At 48.2% G+C, this 17,673-nt stretch overlaps 7 protein-coding genes across 7 annotated transcripts; 5 read left to right on the top strand and 2 right to left on the bottom strand.

Annotated features, from left to right (window-relative positions):
- Positions 1-14: 14 nt before the first annotated feature.
- Positions 15-3,090, bottom strand: HD556DRAFT_1350068 (uncharacterized protein). The gene is made up of 13 exons (XM_041302343.1): positions 2,377-3,090; positions 2,264-2,320; positions 2,143-2,212; positions 1,788-2,091; positions 1,715-1,739; positions 1,522-1,610; positions 1,385-1,468; positions 1,295-1,336; positions 1,223-1,243; positions 926-1,176; positions 695-874; positions 554-645; positions 15-496 (listed from the first exon to the last, which is right to left on the bottom strand). Exons 1-13 carry the CDS (start codon positions 2,928-2,930, stop codon positions 214-216), a joined length of 2,052 nt encoding a protein of 683 aa, XP_041163556.1. The 5' UTR covers positions 2,931-3,090; the 3' UTR covers positions 15-213.
- Positions 3,091-3,195: 105 nt separating this feature from the next.
- On the top strand, positions 3,196-3,982 carry HD556DRAFT_1232071 (uncharacterized protein; the record flags this gene model as incomplete). The annotated part of the gene is made up of 4 exons (XM_041297482.1): positions 3,196-3,243; positions 3,293-3,403; positions 3,464-3,802; positions 3,857-3,982. The coding sequence occupies 4 exons, from the start codon at positions 3,196-3,198 to the stop codon at positions 3,980-3,982; spliced, it is 624 nt and encodes a 207-aa protein (XP_041163555.1).
- A 660-nt stretch (positions 3,983-4,642) lies between these two features.
- Positions 4,643-5,195, bottom strand: HD556DRAFT_1440082 (uncharacterized protein; the record flags this gene model as incomplete). Its single annotated transcript, XM_041306060.1, has 5 exons — positions 4,643-4,704; positions 4,766-4,783; positions 4,840-4,928; positions 4,983-5,101; positions 5,139-5,195. The coding sequence occupies 5 exons, from the start codon at positions 5,193-5,195 to the stop codon at positions 4,643-4,645; spliced, it is 345 nt and encodes a 114-aa protein (XP_041163554.1).
- Positions 5,196-6,498: 1,303 nt separating this feature from the next.
- HD556DRAFT_167563 (NGG1p interacting factor 3) lies at positions 6,499-8,241 on the top strand. Its single transcript, XM_041309781.1, has 7 exons — positions 6,499-6,751; positions 6,812-6,827; positions 6,883-6,931; positions 7,002-7,372; positions 7,429-7,550; positions 7,600-7,645; positions 7,699-8,241. The coding sequence occupies exons 1-7, from the start codon at positions 6,674-6,676 to the stop codon at positions 7,884-7,886; spliced, it is 870 nt and encodes a 289-aa protein (XP_041163553.1). The 5' UTR covers positions 6,499-6,673; the 3' UTR covers positions 7,887-8,241.
- Positions 8,242-10,104: 1,863 nt separating this feature from the next.
- Positions 10,105-12,306, top strand: HD556DRAFT_167445 (uncharacterized protein). Its single transcript, XM_041309780.1, has 6 exons — positions 10,105-10,208; positions 10,259-10,433; positions 10,516-10,539; positions 10,723-11,539; positions 11,635-12,161; positions 12,219-12,306. Exons 3-5 carry the CDS (start codon positions 10,526-10,528, stop codon positions 12,103-12,105), a joined length of 1,302 nt encoding a protein of 433 aa, XP_041163552.1. The 5' UTR covers positions 10,105-10,208; positions 10,259-10,433; positions 10,516-10,525; the 3' UTR covers positions 12,106-12,161; positions 12,219-12,306.
- A 1,371-nt stretch (positions 12,307-13,677) lies between these two features.
- Positions 13,678-14,472, top strand: HD556DRAFT_1350020 (uncharacterized protein). The gene is made up of 3 exons (XM_041302342.1): positions 13,678-13,799; positions 13,877-14,136; positions 14,194-14,472. The coding sequence occupies exons 1-2, from the start codon at positions 13,783-13,785 to the stop codon at positions 14,088-14,090; spliced, it is 231 nt and encodes a 76-aa protein (XP_041163551.1). The 5' UTR covers positions 13,678-13,782; the 3' UTR covers positions 14,091-14,136; positions 14,194-14,472.
- Positions 14,473-15,102: 630 nt separating this feature from the next.
- Positions 15,103-16,608, top strand: HD556DRAFT_167051 (ClpP/crotonase-like domain-containing protein). The gene is made up of 8 exons (XM_041309779.1): positions 15,103-15,394; positions 15,448-15,504; positions 15,564-15,805; positions 15,944-15,978; positions 16,044-16,111; positions 16,187-16,388; positions 16,464-16,487; positions 16,553-16,608. Exons 1-8 carry the CDS (start codon positions 15,204-15,206, stop codon positions 16,589-16,591), a joined length of 858 nt encoding a protein of 285 aa, XP_041163550.1. The 5' UTR covers positions 15,103-15,203; the 3' UTR covers positions 16,592-16,608.
- The last annotated feature ends 1,065 nt before the right edge of the window (positions 16,609-17,673 follow it).

Below are 17,673 nucleotides of genomic sequence, written 5' to 3'. Positions count from 1 at the left end.
AGTTCCACCAGGTTCCACCGTTGACGTTGAGACCCGATGTAATAAGATCGGGGAAACCATGTGGCTGCACGATATAATTCGGAGGATGTATACTAGTATATACTCTCGACCTATCCTGTAAGCCTACCAACCAACTTGAAACCACAGATATAGAATAGCATCGGCGGTGCAAGAGTAAGGAAGCATAGTGGCACACTCCGGATGTGTGCATCGTTACGCAACTCGATCGCTGGTTCTGTCAATAGACATCTGGTCCAATTCTGGGTGTCTTGAGCCACGCAGGTATTGGACGACGCGCTCTGGCTGACGGGGCAAGGACTTCGCAAAATTCAGTAGCCGTCCCACACGAGTGTTCATCGTAGGCCACAGCGTGAATATCGTAGGCCATAACGTGAGTATCAAGACTATTATCCATCCAGGGATCATCGTCGCGAGCGTTACAACGTCGTCGGTATCGAAAATGAAGATAGACAATGCGAGTCCGAAGAATACCATCCTGACGAGATACAAGGTCAGAACTCTGGGATTGATACACGGGGCAATTAGGACATACGCCCATACAAGGAGTGCATACGGCAAGCTATGCATCAATGCCAAGTTTTCAATTCCAGGAATTCCGTTGGTCATCAGGGACATGTATAAAGCCTGCATGTGTGATCAAGGAGGTTCGTTGAACTAAAAAAAGATCGCATACCCCGTCCTCGGCAGTCTGATAGTCTTTGCTTTGGTCGACAAGTAACACAGCAACCACTAGCGAACCTGCAGAACAAAGAGATGACATGTATACCGCGATAACGGGCGATGTCTGTAAGGAGGGACCGATGATGCCAGGCACCGCAAGGAAACTGACATCAACAGCCAACATAACAGTGGACTCCAGCAACGTTAAGTCTTCAATTGCACTCAATATGTATCGAGCACTTACATAGAGCGTGAACCCCAGCCACTCGTTATCTAGTTGGTTGATAAAGTCTTTCCAGCGTGGGGCATTGATGATCTCGTCCACCCATACTCTCTGTACACGCTTATAGTGTTTACGTGGCCCATACCAGAGTATTAGGTTGAGGAGCCTGAAGATGAGTGTTTCGCGTTCGTGGCCCTCTTTGTAATAGATGGACCTGTCGGCGTCAACGCGCACGCCAGGTTGTCCGCAGAAGTTTGTGTATTTGACTTTGGCTGGGCTTTGTCAGTATTTTTCGCGAATCGAAGGATATATCCGTACTGAACAATCTCATGAACCGAGCTGTAAAGAGTAGATCAATATACTGTTGTCATTCATGAAAAAAAAACTTGCCTACAACACACACAGAATAAGCATGCATTTTATTGATGCTGCCTGATTCAGCATTTAGTTTGGGTCGAAAACACACGGAGCAAGTCTAACCCTCAACACGGTCCATTAGATCCAGCATCTTGGCTAGTTCATTGCCATCAAAAGGGGCAAGTGATGTATCCGAGGTGATGGTTTCTATGATGATCGTAAGATTCCGTTCTTCATCAAGTTGCAATCACATAGCCTGCCTGCGTTTGCATGAACAATAATTTCCCTCAGCTCTTCAAAGATTTGTCTCGAAAGGTATCGGTTGTGAGGATAAAGCTCGCAGTGATACCTAGAAGACTGTCAGCGTCGCCAACAAGCTATTGCGTACGAGTCAGTAAAATTGATCGAAAATATTTGTTCACGGAGCGTACCGATCCCTTGGAGAGTACTGGCCAGTATTGCGATTCCAATGAATACTCTAAAAGCAGGTGTTTAAGGGTCATCCAAATAGTAGTGAACCACCCACTTATATGACTGAGTCTCTTGGCTGCCTTGACGTTGAACAGAATCTCACCATGTGGTTCGCAAGTATATGAATGCGCCCAAAATATCACCCTCTTCACGTGATCGACAAAATAGTAGCCACAAGAATTGATGATGTTAGTACGACCTTTTTCGGTGTTAAGCTCGAGCACCAATTCTGTTCCATCACCGATCCTGGCCTGTACGTCTGACTGATTCTTTGCATAAGCCTTGAGGGCTTTAGCCATCCCCAGGAGCATCTTCGAATCCACCTTGCCTATGCGCATGTCTGCATCCGTGAAAACTCTCTATAAAGTGTATGAGCATTTTGGAAAATCAATCTAGGGACACATGCTAACTGTCTCATGGTGATAATAAACTCTGGGACCTTCCGGGTGCACAAAGTCGCGCCACCCACATTGCACCTCCCTAGATACATGTATTATGGGATACAGAAACTGTCGGTGAACGTGTACATACTCCTCATACTTGTTGTCTTTCGGAGTGATGACGAAGCAATTCGGTTCAGCCCATTTCCTTCCATGGCAGTGTCGCTACGTCAACATCGCTCTAAGAATGAGTGACCGTCTTACATTTTGATGTTTCTATCATAGCGTTTGACGTCGGTCGGTATGATTGGTACTAGTTTGATGCGCTCGAGTGGCGCGGCGGCATGCCGCGAGAAGATAAATTGCGGTTCGTCTGTTGTGTTCATTTCTAGGAAGATTTGAGGTAGTCCACTGTCAAAGCTGGTATTTGACACTGGAATATCATCTATAGTCCCTATGCTGAAGTCGTCTCTGGAATTGGGGTGCGGAGGTGGCGTCAGGTACAATGGATGCTGCGGAGATGCAATGTCCACTGGTACTGCGAGCGTAATATGTGGTCGGTCACCAGGCTGGTTCATATCTGTCGGGAGTGTATGGATCGTAGGCAAGCCGCTCGAACATATTGCAGGGCGCAACTCTTCTTGAAGTCTTCTAGTTGAGGAAGTATCATGGCCGAGGCGAATACACATGTGTCCTAGCCTACGGAGTAAGGCATAGAAAATTCGCAACGTATAGCATGCTCGACGAAGTGAAGATTTCAACAAGAGTGCAACGAATCTAGCAAATTTGCGCGAGATGTCCGATGAGAAGGTGGCCATGAAGATGAAATCATAAAAGCAGTCCACCGTTTGAGAACTGAAGCTTAGGTGTGAAATGTTGAAACCGCAGTAAGTACTGGTAGTTAGTCTAGTGGCAGTGGTGAATCTGTTAACCCGTGCCAGGCTGCTAGCCAGCTGGCAGTTTCAAAAAGTTCGAATAGCTTAAGCGCTTATTAGTCATCAGAGAAGCCACAACTTGTCACTACCAAGTGATTTGACCTACCACTTGCGTTAACTGCCGCTGCATCGCACCCCCTAGAACACGATGTCTGGGCAAGAAGAGCAGCTCACAGAGTTGCTTCTAACGCTCAAGGTCAGTGCTAACAACTACTACACCCATCAACTCATCACGCGACTTCCAGAAAACAACTCCAGAGCAAGCACGCGCTATCCTCGCATCCACGCCACAAATCGCGTATGCCCTCATCGGTCTGATGGTGAAAATGAATGCTGTAGATGTCCAAGTCCTGCAGGTATGCTGTACTCGCCCTTACCGCCTGGAAACCATCAGATTGATGAACCGGCGATTCCAGAAAACACTGACGGCCTATTCGGCATCGATCCAGCAACAGCAACAACAGAACGCAGGTCCGTCGACGGCGCCTGCCATCCAGCCTGCTTCTGCAATCCCACCCCACCTCCAGCAGTACCGTACACCAACGCCACAGTCACAAACGCCGCCGCACGTGCCATCACATACACCCACCCCTCCTCATTATCCCAATGGTCATGGGCAGGCTCCACAGCAAAATTTCGGTTATGGGGCGCCCTCCCAATATGGTGTACAAGGAGGATATAGCGCGCCGCAACAAACTCCCATAGGTGGTGGCATGATTCCAGATGCCCTGGCATCGATTCCCGAGGAACAGAAGGTGCGAGCAACCCAATTTTACCATATTGCATATTTTGACGGGCAAAAAAAACAGGCCATGATAATGCGCGTCATAGCTATGACATCAGACCAAATCAACATGCTGCCACCGACAGAACGCGCGAGTATTATTCAGCTGGTAAAAATATTTCTTCGATCTCGTTTGAGCCTATTGTGCTGATTAAAATCAACCCTGTCTCCCCAACTTTCCTTGCAGCGTGCAACGCTAGGGCTGCCGTCATAAGGGTCTACGCTAGCCACTCATATCTGAATACGACATAGATAACCCGCATCGGGATGATACACCAGGGCGTTCCTCGAGAACGTAAGTGATTTTCTTTTGGCCCGCGGTGTATCGACCAAGGCAGGCGCGAGTTTAACCCATTGGAGATGGTGACCAGAAAATTAACCGAATTGATCTTGACGAGCGACACTTGATAGAATTCTAATTTACGATTCAATTACTCCGTTGTCTGAATAATGGACTGATGATGCAAATGCGATTCCGAGGCTTACAACAAATCTTTAGTAAATGTTGATCAGCATCTGCCCAAGTTGGTATTCCATGTGCAATATAAGACCCTGGATGACTACTAGCGTATCGACTGTCATGTGTTTGTGTTAGGTCAGACTGGTAGGGTCCAAGGTCACTCATTACCGAGGAGATCGTAGTACTCGTGGCTCGCAATATTAATATGAATCTCGTACATGATGTCAATCCTCAAGATACATTGCCTCTGTCTGAAAATTCTATCGAATGATTCAACTTGTACGACATCACTGAACCAATCGCTCCGAGTCGGAACTGTCATGGTATTGACCCACGCTTCTCATGAAAACCTTACACCTTCTGGATAATGGCCTTTACACCAGATGCACCCAAGCCCTCCAAATCGGAATAGCCTGGAAGAAAAATTAGATGAAATCAGCTTTCACGCAATACAAACCAAAAATATAACCATACCACCAATCAACTTCTTGTCTTTTGCAAGATCACGACATCAGCATCACCGACAAGCTAAATGATTCGTAACTCACTAGCAAAAACCCGAGGGAATGTGGCTGAAGAACCTGGGAGGCCGCCAAGGTAGCTGATAATAGCATGCTGCTCGCCGGTTTCACTAAGGCTGTGCGTAGTACTTGTCAAAATGGCGGGCGTCCCGATCAAGGGTGTCACCTACTCGATTGATTTACCATTGAGATCTGGATTTTCTCGCAGGAAGCGGAGAGCTTGCTGGCAGTAGTAGCAAGGCGGCGAAGTCCGGATGAAGACAACGAGGCCGTTGTCTTTGAGACCGTTCTGTGAAGGTATGACATCAGTGAAAGGTGGCAATGACCTGGAGGCCAGCAGCGTCGATTACTTCAACAAATTCTTGGATTTCCTTCGGATTCATTCTGGATTCCCTTGATGTATGAACAGAACTAGAAATGGAGGGAAGTCTAGATGATACAGCTCTGTAGATTTGAGAGAACATGTCCATCCTCCGGCAATCCGCGTGTCCTCAGGTGACAGCAGTAATAACAACTTCAAACCCCGGTAGTCAGAAGGTTGCCGTTTATCATATCCACACGCACCAATCCCCTGACACCCAATCTCAAGTCGGCCGATCTCTACTATTTGCTACAGCTAGGACTTGTATTGATCGCCGTACGAACTTTTGTCGCAAATCCCCTTGGCATGCTGTATAGGTTGCTATGTGTGCAGGCCACTGTGCTGTATTTTCAAACCAATTACCGTCACTTCGTGCAGTTATTTGACCGCTAGTGCACTATCGTATTTATATACAGCTCTGCACCATTTTATGTTCCCTCAGCCACTCAAACTCAAGAATATCGAGAAAATAGTGCGAGCCAGATACGTTGGGGGCCTAGGGCAAGCCATAGTATACATCACTCAAAAAATGCGTGAGCTCATATGCATAGCCCGACACGAAGCACGTGCACGAATGCGGACAACCACCCCTTGGTGCGGGAGCAATTATTCAACGCGGGATTGGCTACTCGACGGCCCATGGACAGAAAGCGTGTGCAACTGTTCCGAGCTATTCAGCTAACAGTGACATCCATGGAATCGGGAGAACATTGAACCGTATAAGGCGCAGATGGAGGACGGCACAACGTTTTTGCAATACCAGTACAGATGATATTCACAAAATGTGCACACAACAGAGGAAACAAGCAGCGCCCACACACAGTGAAACACTGAGAGTGATTTAGAATGTCCAGAGAAGCGGCTGACATAGCCGAATTCGGAGCATGCCCTAGAAAAGTATGTAGGATTTATTGGCCCTGGGTCCACGTATGGCTTTGGACCCGAGCGCCAACACACTGGTAAAGCACAGCAGAGGTGATGGTTGTTGCCATAGTAGAGCCACACCAGATACTGATCCAACATCGAATATGACATAGCCAGCTTGAATAAAGATAGCTTTGACCAGGTGCAAAACGATTTGTAAGTTTCAAAGTGACAGGTGTGATATTGGAACTAATAAGAGCATCGTGGTAGACAGGGCAAGCAGTGATATCGCGAGGAACAAGGTCAGGAGGACAGAAGTGTTCGACAGGCGCCCGGGGAGTGCGGAACGGAAGCTTTACCACAAATACGGCCTGTAGAATGGTGAGCCAGCTTGTAATAGACAATGCGACAGATTTGAGACCGACTTTCGAACAAGGCCAGAGATATACCAAGCACAACACCGCATACAACGAGGACTCGTTTAGATAACGAAAGACAGACTAGAGTCTAGAGGGAGGCACGGAAGGATGAACAGAATGTGTGAAAGCAAAGGAATTCCAGCTGAACTAATAAGTTCGCACGCACGCAAAGCTCCCGTGGGAGACGGGGATCACACAACGGCAATAATCTGCAAGAATGTCTATCGTAGTGAAAAGCGTGTGCAAGGCGTTGGAACGAATTGCACCGCTCCGGCTCGCTGAATCATGGGATAAAGTTTGTACCATTCACCAGCAACGTCGTCTGATACGGTGATCTGAAACATCTGATTGGCAGGTAGGCCTCATCATAGGTAAATACCCCATCATGATGCATCAAAGCTCGGTATCACTTATCCAGTGTCACAGAATCTCCCGTCCCAAGGTTCGACGCAAAGCGCGTAGTGTTGACGATCGAGTAAGTGGAATACATCAGCAAGGATTGCTTCGCAATCAACATGCAATCTGTAGTGACAAGGGTCCTCTAGTTTGACCACTGCTGTCCTCGAGGAGACATTAAAAGTGCCTACAGCGCTGGTGATAACCTACCACCCACCCCTCTTTCAACCCATTACTTCTCTCACATTAGCAAACCCACTGCAAGCATCCCTGCTCAAGCTCTCTGCCGCAGGGACGTCAGTCTTCTGCCCTCACTCAAGCCTCGATGCGACTTGGGGTGGTATCAACGACTGGCTTGCAGAAGGCATCATGGGTCCCCAAAAGGCTACTGGAAAAGTCGACATCCTGGGAGAAGTCAAGGGAGAAGCAGGTGGTGCCGGCCGGATCGTGACGCTTGATGAACCGATTCCTATCGAGGAACTTGTCCAGAGAGTAAAGAAGCATCTTCTTTTGTCACAAGGTCTACCGCGCATCTCCCGTGCCTGTCATGAATGTCTGATTATAATGAACGTACAGTTGACGTAGGACGGCCGCTTGTTCAAAAATCAATTAAATCGGTCGCAATTTGTGCTGGTGCCGGGGGATCGTTACTTTCAGGAGTTGACGCCGATGTGTATTTCACGGGAGAAATGCAACATGTATGGTTAGATTCCTCTTTCGTTCTTACGTTTCTAACGATGATTGCAGCACGAGGTCCTTGGAGCAGTCGCAAGGGGTCGGTACGTCATACTATGTGAGTTGACTTACGCGTGACGGAAGTCTCGTCATTGAACGTATGATATCAAGGTGGACATACAAACACCGAGCGTGGGTACCTCCCTATTCTCGCAAAGAAGCTTTTGGATGCACTCTCCGAACTTGTGCGGGACGAGTCGCCCGATGGATTATCGCTAGAAGAAAGAATTGAGATCGGGAAGTACCAGCTGGATATTCACATCAGCGAAGCAGACAGACACCCTCTTGATCGCATGTAAACAAACGCGGTGTACACGGGAAGGTTTGGGTATTTGATTATACAAGTGCTATATATAATATTGGTCGACCCTTCTTTGACGAGGCAGTATAGTCAGATCTGTCACCTGCCGGAAGCTCGAATTGGCTGTGTCAAATGCAGAGACAAGAACTAGACAAAATGCACACGGTATCCTTATCCTACAAGCTCTTGGCTGTCTATGCCACTCGACCCTGCGTTTAGCTTCCCCTAAGTTTGCTATGTTTCTTAGAGTTCGGTTGCTAACCCAGGGGGTTAACTTTACAGACTAGCGGACCGAGGACGAGCCGTTCGAACTCACGACGGGCCTGCACGTTGATTTCAGACGATTCTGAGTGTTGACACCACTTGGACTCAATCAGGCGAATATCGAACTATTTTTGAATCGAGAGCAAGCTCATGACTGGGGTCAAATTTCATTCTCGGTGCCTGGATGGAGCAAGTGACCATACGATGTACAACCTGCCAGCGTCAAACTCCTTCACCGATTCCCCTTCGAGTCACATTACCCACAGATAGAAGGGGTCGTGCGAGGGTACCGGTGAAAGTCAAGCGAAGTTATAAAGGAGGATAAAGCCTTGACAAATGTACCACACTTGGAAAAGAGCACGGTTCCGGAAAGAAGATAGCCTAGTGATCGTCATTGTATTCAGTCAGCGACATCGGCGGACCAAGATTGACCCGCGAGCATTTTACCCGAAGAGGTGACAGGATGGTAGGCATTTGAATTGTATTGCGGGGTAAGATACGTTCGTAGAGAAAGGAAGGTGAAAGAAGTTGCTGGCGCGTGCGAACCACGACGCGGTGATATCGCATATTAGAAACAGAAGTCTCGAAGAGGTGATGGAACGGCGAAGTCGGGAACACTTATCGAGAGCGTGAATACTCATCGCTCAGCAGACATATGGTTGAAATGTGGGAATGTCGTGGCATGGTGCGGGGAAAGGTGGGAAATGTGCATAAATGGACGTAAGGATATGATATCGATTCAGCATCCAATCTCGACAGGATAAGGGCTCGGGGGAAGGAAGATTCAAGGCGAGATGTAAACGTTGGCATTAAGTTGTGGTTACTCACTGGATACACGCCAAGACAACGTCTAGAAATAAAAGAGTGTCAAGCACTGCCAGAAAGTTGGTTAGGCCCGTTGGGAATTCTAAGCCTCGACGTGTTCATGGAGTGGGAAACCATCGTGGTAATGTTCGACATATAAAAAAGATTGAGTTACAGATTTGGAGCGTTTTGACGTATGCTAAGACCTGAGACGGTTTTGAACGGGCTATGAAAGCAAGAGCATGATCCTCCCGGGGACAGGCAGTGCTTGTTAGATATAGGTTAGATGGCGTCATAATAATGTGAGAACACCGGTAAGAGCTGTAAGGCTGAAAAAAGACAAATGAGGATGTCACGGTTGGGCTGGAAAGTTTGACTTTTTTGATAAGAAATTCACTAGGATGGCTGGAATGTCAGAGCAGGGAGGCCGTTGTATGTATACCCCAAATAGTATTGATGCGGGAGATTTTGCTTGATTGAAGCAAACCTGCAGGAGCGTTTGCATTTGACACCAATTAGGTATATCCGTGACGGTCTGTCACTCTCGCTGTTATTGTGGCTGTCACAGTCGCGTCAAATCAAGTGCACGTGTTGTTGACGCGTCAGAAATAATTCACACGCCCTCTCCTTCTCTCCGACGTAGCAAGTTGGAATTGTTGAACACTCCTCCAAGTCTGCACATACCATGCCGCCAACAGCCAACACAGACCAAAGAATAAGACACCTACCAGACCTCTTGGATACATCTGTCTCTTTCCAGATCCCCGCCGATTCGTCATCCGCGGAGTTTCTGCTTGCAGATGACAGCAGTGATCTTGATTTTTTGCGCGGAGCTGGCGGTGCTAGTTTCGCCACCATTGCTCCTACTCCAGCCCGCGGAAAATTGAAGCTTGGTAATGCTACACCGAAAGCCACATCGCAACCGTTATCGCTATCAAGATCACCTAGTCCAAGTCTGTCGGCACCCCAGAAGATTGACTACAGACCTGTACGGTCCCGATGTCAGAACCCTGCCAAGGCGAACAAAATGACGCGCCCTCCATCTAGACGTAAGGAAATAGTACTAGACGGGCCCGCCGTTTCCGAGGAGCGCCTGGACTCCTTACGCGCAGAAGTGGGGACCCTCAATGATGATTATAATATCTCAATGCACGTGCAGCCACCAGCGGTTGCACGATCTTCTGTTTTTCCTGTGCTAAATGTTACGGCAGCACCAATTTCAAAGTTAAAGCCGAGGACAACTATCAATTCTGTAAGCTAACTCCCATTCGCAATCAGTATGAACTCATCATCCTGTGGTAGGCGGTAGAAGGCGGCCGTAACACCAAGCTAGCAACGCACAGCAAGATCCCTATGTCTACCGCTGACAAACTTGGTCCAACTTCGATTGCCGAACCGACTGTGCAGTCGTCTTCTATGGGGATGTCTGAGTCAGAAAACGTGGCCATAGATGCCGAATTCCAAGTTCCACCCGCAGGTATGAGTGGTGATAATCACATGGTCTCAAACGCCAGCCAAGGCGTGACCGGAAGGGTGGCTGAACGCCTCGTGTCTTACAGTCAAAAATTAATGTCATCGATTAGGTATGTCTGCTGATACGCATTTCACTGCATTTGCACCGGAACTGATCAGTTGTACCTCGCGCGTGCTCTTTTCTCCTTCTTTCTCTCCTTCTATATAATTGTGGTCGCAATCGGGAATTATGGTTCGATCTGACATGATCTCCGGTCACCTTTCTTGGAAATGCCATCACCTGGATTCCCCAGCATCTATAATCCCAGGACCGAAAATTCCTTCATGGCAGGTACGGGTACTAGTGTTGCTAGAACGGAAGATTACATCGAAACTCAACCTTCACCTGCGGTCGACATTCTGCATGCCCCATGTTCACCGGACGCTTCAAGTCGTAACGATTACTTATTGAGGCTTTCAGAAATTTCACCGCAGAAGTATTACCCACGAGCTAGCGCCTCCCCCGGTCATTTATCCACAGGAAGGCAGGAGCTATCGCCCATGAGACCGGCGAGGAAGCGCCCGGCCACTGAGGAACATTCCACTTCCCAACAGCCAAGTGGCAGCAAGAAGTTCAAGGTGAAACCGTTGGTGTCAAGCGCCGAGGCCAAGGGTGGCCTGACTATCTCGGCAAGGTCATCTAGTCAAGTTCTTCGGCCATCTATTCAGAAGAACCATGCACATGCCAGCGCAATGCTTATCAGTCGGAATTCGCGGTGTCCGACGTCAAGTTTTCCAAGCGCGCGAACCAAGTATAAACCCAGACAGAACTTCCAACGCCAGGTGCGGTCTACGTCGATTGCATCATCGTGCCTGCGCAACCAGACGATCTGCAAGGGACAAGACAAAAATATTCAGGGACAGGAGGGAGTTTCTAGTCGCGCGCTCATGTCACAGTGCCGAACGTCGGGTAGTTCCCGGGTCCACTTTGATGCGGGACATGCGCTCAGTAAGAAAGATGCGGCAGTTACGGGGCTCGAGCAGTTGGGTCCATCTAGACCTGGCCTTGTGTCACCCCTCGAGCAGTTAGGATCATCTAGACCTGGCCGTGTGTCACCTCTTGAGAAGGCGGTACGTGATTAATTAACGGAATCCCTATCTTATGTGCGCTCATACGATATTATTTTTGCATGGCTGATTGTTGGCTGTGATATTCGGAAGCACAGAGCATGTCGTTGCCACCTGCCAACATCACAAAGCCTATTGCGTTTACGTTCCATCTGGACGCGCGCATTGAAGCCCGTAAAGTTGAGTTTGAGAAGCTTGCGGCTAGCGAGCAAGGTTATATGGAGAAGGGGCACCGACAAAGGCATGCTGTGCCCGATTTCAAGGTACTACACGAGGCCCACCAAGCATCACTTGCATGGCGTAAGGAACACATCGTCCCGATAGTACCCGCAGCACCGATAGCCCTTAGCACCGAAATTCGCGCCAGAGAGAGGGAGAAATTTGACCGAATGGTGCGAATAAAGGAAGAGGAGATTCAACGAGCAAAAGAGGAGCGCCGAAGACAACGAGATGCGGAAGAAGAAAGGGAGATCAAAGAACTTCGCAAGCGAGCAATTCCCAAGGCGAATGAGATTCCAGAGTGGTATGCTGAGATGCCGAAGAAAGGTGGTGTAGGAGGATCAGGATAGTGGAGGGCGTCATGCGATAGTTGTCAAGTGATGGGGATCGAGAACGTTTGTAAAATGTACGCAATATTTTTCGTTATCGGTGCAGCATGCCTTTTTACATCATGCCGCCCAAGTCACATCCCCCTTGGCTATCATATCTATCGCTCATAGTACAATGCCGGTGGTACAATCAAGTTATTCTGGGATGTTTGAACGGGGTTGAAGAGGAAGTCTGGGAAGACCTCGCGTTTAACGCATTATAGCCGGTGCAAAGTGCCTTTCAAGGCCTGAGAAGGCTTGATGGCATGATGACCGATCGCCCCGGAACCTTGTTTTGCCTTCTGTTTCGATAAGTAGTATGTTTACATGTGTCATTCCTCCTGGGTAACCTGCACTGCGGGTCTAAAATTCACCCGGCTGTGTAGAGAGGCAAGTTTGATGATACATGCCACTAGTGGTAGTGCGGTGCCAAGTTTGTTGTTGGTCGTTTCAAGTTGTCTGATGGACAGATTGAGGAGTGATATCTCCAAAAAGTTGCGCTGGCATTTGGAATATGGAATATTATATGGGAACTATGATCCATTTGCTTGGAAACCAACATGAGGTGGTTGTCTGTGGGTGCCTTGGGCGAACTGACGCGCTAACCAAATCTACTGAATTAGACTTTGGTATGCGGGCATGATAATACTTTCCGATTCATTCATTCATAAGTGCGCATAGCCCCATTCAACCTAGCCACCCACGCGGTGGGGGAATAACTGATCTTGTAGGATTATTCGGTTTCTAGAAGTCCGATGCAATGAAAGTTTGGGGCCTACGGCATTGCCAACGAAAAATTCTTAGGAATGCTTGGTACGTGAAAAAAAAATTCCTGATCTGATGAAGTCATACCTGTGAAGTTCGATAATACAGGCTTCAAGAACTGACAGTTGAGTTCTGTCTTTACGATCGGTCAAATAATAACGAGATTGCCAATATAACGCTATGCAGGAACGGTCACATCATGTTCCTGTCTTCATCCCCCACGCGATCGGGATTGAGTATGTTGCCTGGTATAGCATTGGTGTTCCGGCTGTGAAACGTCTTAAACGTAGTTGAACAGGTCGTGGAATGCGGTGCCGTGGGGACACGTTGAAAACAAGGTGGTTGGTTCCTCGATTAGCGGGGGATGTTGTGAACGGGTGCCGGATCGTGTGAGCGTCGTGCGTATTCTCGAGGACATGGCTTTGTAGATTGAAATGTGAATTGACAATCAAATTATGCGTATGTACATGCCACAGACACTGCCAGATCTCGGGGCCATTGCTGTGTGACTTGAGCAAGCAACATGTCCAAGTTGAGTTAGATATAGATGGACTTCCAGTACTTAGTACGTTATCGTGTCAAAAAGACAGGTTGGACCCGAAAGCAAGGATCCGGTGCAACATGGCCTCGAAAGGTTATCGTGGTGGATGGGATGCCCTGGCTGTGAGCGCTCAAGGAAATTGATGTACGAAAATGCTTGATTGGGGCACTGGTTGATTTCTTCGAGGGGTCATGGGCTTGGTCTTCTCCAAGGTTCCCGATTTCCTTTTTTGTTCTACGCTGATTACAGATTTGGTTCATCAGTGACGCCACAACCCGCAAGTATACTCTGCCCATCGGATGCGTTTTGTCTATGTCTACCAGCCGATAACGGAAGTATGACCGGCTGCCACAATGAAAACGCATAAAAGGTGGAGCAAATTTCTTTCTTTTAAATCATTCAACCTACCAACCAACCTCTCCTCTACTACACAATGCACGCTTCTAGCTCTACTCTTGACATGTCTTCCAAGACTGCATCATCATTCGAACACGAGTCATCATCATCATCCAACTCGCATCACTGCACGCGCCACTCTCATACCACTCCCGTATCAATGCGCATCTCATCAGATGATGACTCCTGCTTCAACTTCAATGCACCTCAGTGCTGCCACTGTGGCTGGCGTGGATCCCACTCCCCAAGCTGTCCATTCCGCTGAGCACACAATAATCACGCTTTTTTGACTATATTTATTCCCTTTGCTTGTAAGTCATCTTTCTTATTGTTTCACATTGTCAAGTGACTCAAATGTCTCATCCTAGGCACTTGTTCTCATCATCCACCCATCATCCATCCATGACGTCTTCGATACCATCTGTTGTATCACCATACATCTATACTCCGTGCATAAGCACTTTAGTCGTCGAGGTCTCACCGCAGTTGTAGGATCAGGGAGGGAGGGAGGAGGAGGTTGTGTATGCGGATTCCTCGGGGCGGCAGGATAATTTAGGCTCACAATTTTGCCGTATCCCTTGTATGTATGACTTATTACTGCAACAACCCATCATTATTTGTCGGACCGTAAACCGTGCTGAAACGTCAGTAACACGTCTCAAATGGATAGTGTACATTCATTGTAACATGGCGTGCATACTGATGGCCGAACAACAAGCTACATCGGAAATGAAGTCACTCCCTCGGTTCCACCTCCTCCAAGTCCCACGTGGATACCCATGATGCTTCGTTGCTTATGGAAATTTGCACGAGGAACACGTGTCGTTCGGGCTCTGATGGTTGTTCCGCTGACGGGTGTGGGGAAGAAGGGAGAAAGTGTCTTAGATTTGGACAAGATTTAGAGAAGAATACTATTGATCGCGGAATCTGATCCAAGGGACGGCTCTAAAAAACGTGTCCTGTCTGTTCTCTATCATCTTCGCCGAACTATCCGCAAGTATGACGATTTAGAAGCTTATCGTGAAGCGAGATGGAACAAGGGTTTGACGAACGTTGACGTTGAAGACGTGACGACGCCCTACGCCCATCATTTCAAGACTCGGCCGTCCGAGTCCGACTCGACCTTCTCCGTCGTACTTGTCGGCGTAATATCACAATTCCATGTGACCTGAAATATTATCGTACATACAGTTATTTCTGGTACCAGCTCTCGAATTTCGGGTTGAATTCGGGTGGGATTTCTTGGCTTCAAATGTTTAAGCGCCCTCTATCTTTCCCATCCCGGCCCATCCGGCAGCCGACAATCCGACTCCATCCGTGTCTATCGCCAAATCCTGTGCAGTGACGGTCCCCTTGTACCACAAACGGTTTTCATATCATGTCTTCCGACTGGGACCCGCTAGCCTTCCACCCGCCTTCTCATTCGGAGGAACTCAAAGTGTCTTTCCCTCAAGAACATGTCATGCTTATGACACTCAACCGTCCGAGGCACCTCAACGCCATGACACCTCAGCTTACCGCCAGCATAGCTACCATTTTAAATTGGTTTGATGAGGAGCCTTCTCTGTGGTGAGTGCCGTCATTCAGCTTATCGGTAATCTCATTCAACCTCGTACTCCAAGGGTGGTAATCGTAACGGGCGAAGGCCGTGCTTTCTGTGCAGGAGCCGACTTGAAGGCGTAAGTACCAGAATGCTTTACCATCCTTATTCCCTCGACCCTTCATTTTTCACACCCAGCTGGCTTCATAATCAGTCAAGTGGCACGGCAAATGAACGAGAAAGTGTGGCTTCTTCCGTGCACGGATTTGCATCTATCTCGCGTCGGCATACTTCGTGCAAGCCTATGATCGCCGCAGTGAACGGGTCGGCTTACGGTGGCGGTGTCGAAATGATATTAAACTGCGATATGGTCATCGCAAGCGAAGACGCCGTGTTCGCACTTCCCGAAGTCAAGCGTGGCGTCCTAGCGTCACAAGGAGGTGAGCAAATGCCGCATCAGTCATTCCATTTTCTATTTCCATTTCCAGCCTTGCCCTCGTCGATTATTTTGGAAAACCGAAGCGGGGGGCGGGCTTGTTTATAAACTTTTACTGATCGGTGATTCGTTTTTCTTGCAGTTATTCCCAGGTTAGGGAGAGTTGCGGGACATCAGGTATCGCTTCGGCGTGAATAAACTCACAGGGTATCTCCGCTCACTGAGAAAATCTCGGGGCGTAGCTTGCTTCTGAGATGTTGCTCTTGGGAAATACCATCACTGCCATTCAAGCTAGAGACAGATTTCGTTTGTAAGTCAAGCCTACAATCGCCGCCAGTCACAGAGACGGCTTCTTGACACTCATGCGTATACTTCCGGACCGCAGTGTCAACCTCGTCGTCGAAAAGTCGGCCGTTGTACCTACTGCTCTGGACATCGCGCGACAGATCACCATGAACTCCCCCGACTCCGTACAGAGTTCAAAGGAAGGTCTTGTGCTTGCGCAGAAACACCATTTCGAACAAGCTGTGCAAACTCACTCAATGAGTCTCGTGAGTAAACGCCTGTACCACGGCGCGAATATCAGGGTACGTCACGTCACGTCATACTTGTCTTATGGAGTATACAGTATTCATCCTTCTTCCTTTCTGACGTTAATCCAGGAGGGCCTGGCGGCTTTCTCGGAGGTATATGGCACAGGTTTTGACATTTAAATCAAATTGACGTGTTCTTTCCGTTCGCTCTTCCGCAGAGACGCAAACCTAGGTGGTCGAATCCCGCGAAACTATGACATGGTTGATTGTTGATCCAGGATATTTAAAAGGTTATAGTGTATACAAATGTGTTATCTCTGGTAACATAAACACCTGTGTGATCGCTTGATGACCCTCGAGACCTGAGTTGTTCGAGAATTTTGCGATGCCAAAGATGGATGTGCCTGGTACCCCTGGATGACCCGAAGAAGTGGGAAAATTAGCACGCCCAGCGAGAACGACGTTGAAGAAAAAGTTATTTCCGCTTATCACATTCTCAACTACAAACTGGCGTGCCATCCGCGAACAAGAGCAGGAAACCTACCTCGGTTGTACCATAAGAATCCGTACCAGCACCCCAGCCAACCACTCCAAACTCAAAATAGACTATTCTAAAGCCGAACGTGGGCAACATCGAGCGCACGCTTGATGCGGCCTTCTGACAACGTTATCGCAAGCTTGTTGCATGCCACGTAGTTAGTTGCCTTACACCTGTGAAAGCCCGCACAGTACCCCAAGGGATCGACCTTTTTGCCTTTCAAGCTGAATTGCAAACCAGGCGTCCATGATCTAGAACAAGAACCTGAGAAGCACGCAGAACGTGGGATCCAGAATTCTGTTTCTAGCACCAATGCGAGCGCTAGACACGTCGGTCCAGTGAAAACGTGAATCGGTATTATAAAACTGCCAAGTGGTAGTAGGTCCGAGGATTATGATCAGCTTACCAGATAATGACATCGGCCTATGTTTAGCTGAAATCGGTATAGAACAGGAGCAAGTGGCGCATGATCCAAGGAAGCCACGCTGGCGGCCCAAAAGCTTCCAGTAGTCGCACATGTGAGGCTTGATGGACACAGTGCGCCAAGGTCAGACATGTCCGAGTATCTCTTCAACCTTGTTAGCAATTCCAGTCAAACGGTCTTCAGCTGACTTGCCGACCCACAGCATATCATATTCACCTACATATATCGCCTTCAAGTTTGCAATAATTTATCCAAGTTGAGTTTGAAAAGATGTATTGTGAGGGAGAAATAGTCTTGATAAGTCCATTGGGTTCGTGAGGTGCCATAGTCGCGGGGTGAGTAACGAGCTGTCACGCCGTGAAGTTAGCTGTAAATAC

This window comes from Suillus plorans (assembly GCF_016647745.1).
Source record: "Suillus plorans strain S12 chromosome Unknown HD556scaffold_12, whole genome shotgun sequence".
Lineage (NCBI taxonomy): Eukaryota > Fungi > Basidiomycota > Agaricomycetes > Boletales > Suillaceae > Suillus > Suillus plorans.
Note: the sequence above shows the minus strand (reverse complement) of the source record. Positions and strands in the feature narration are given on the sequence as shown.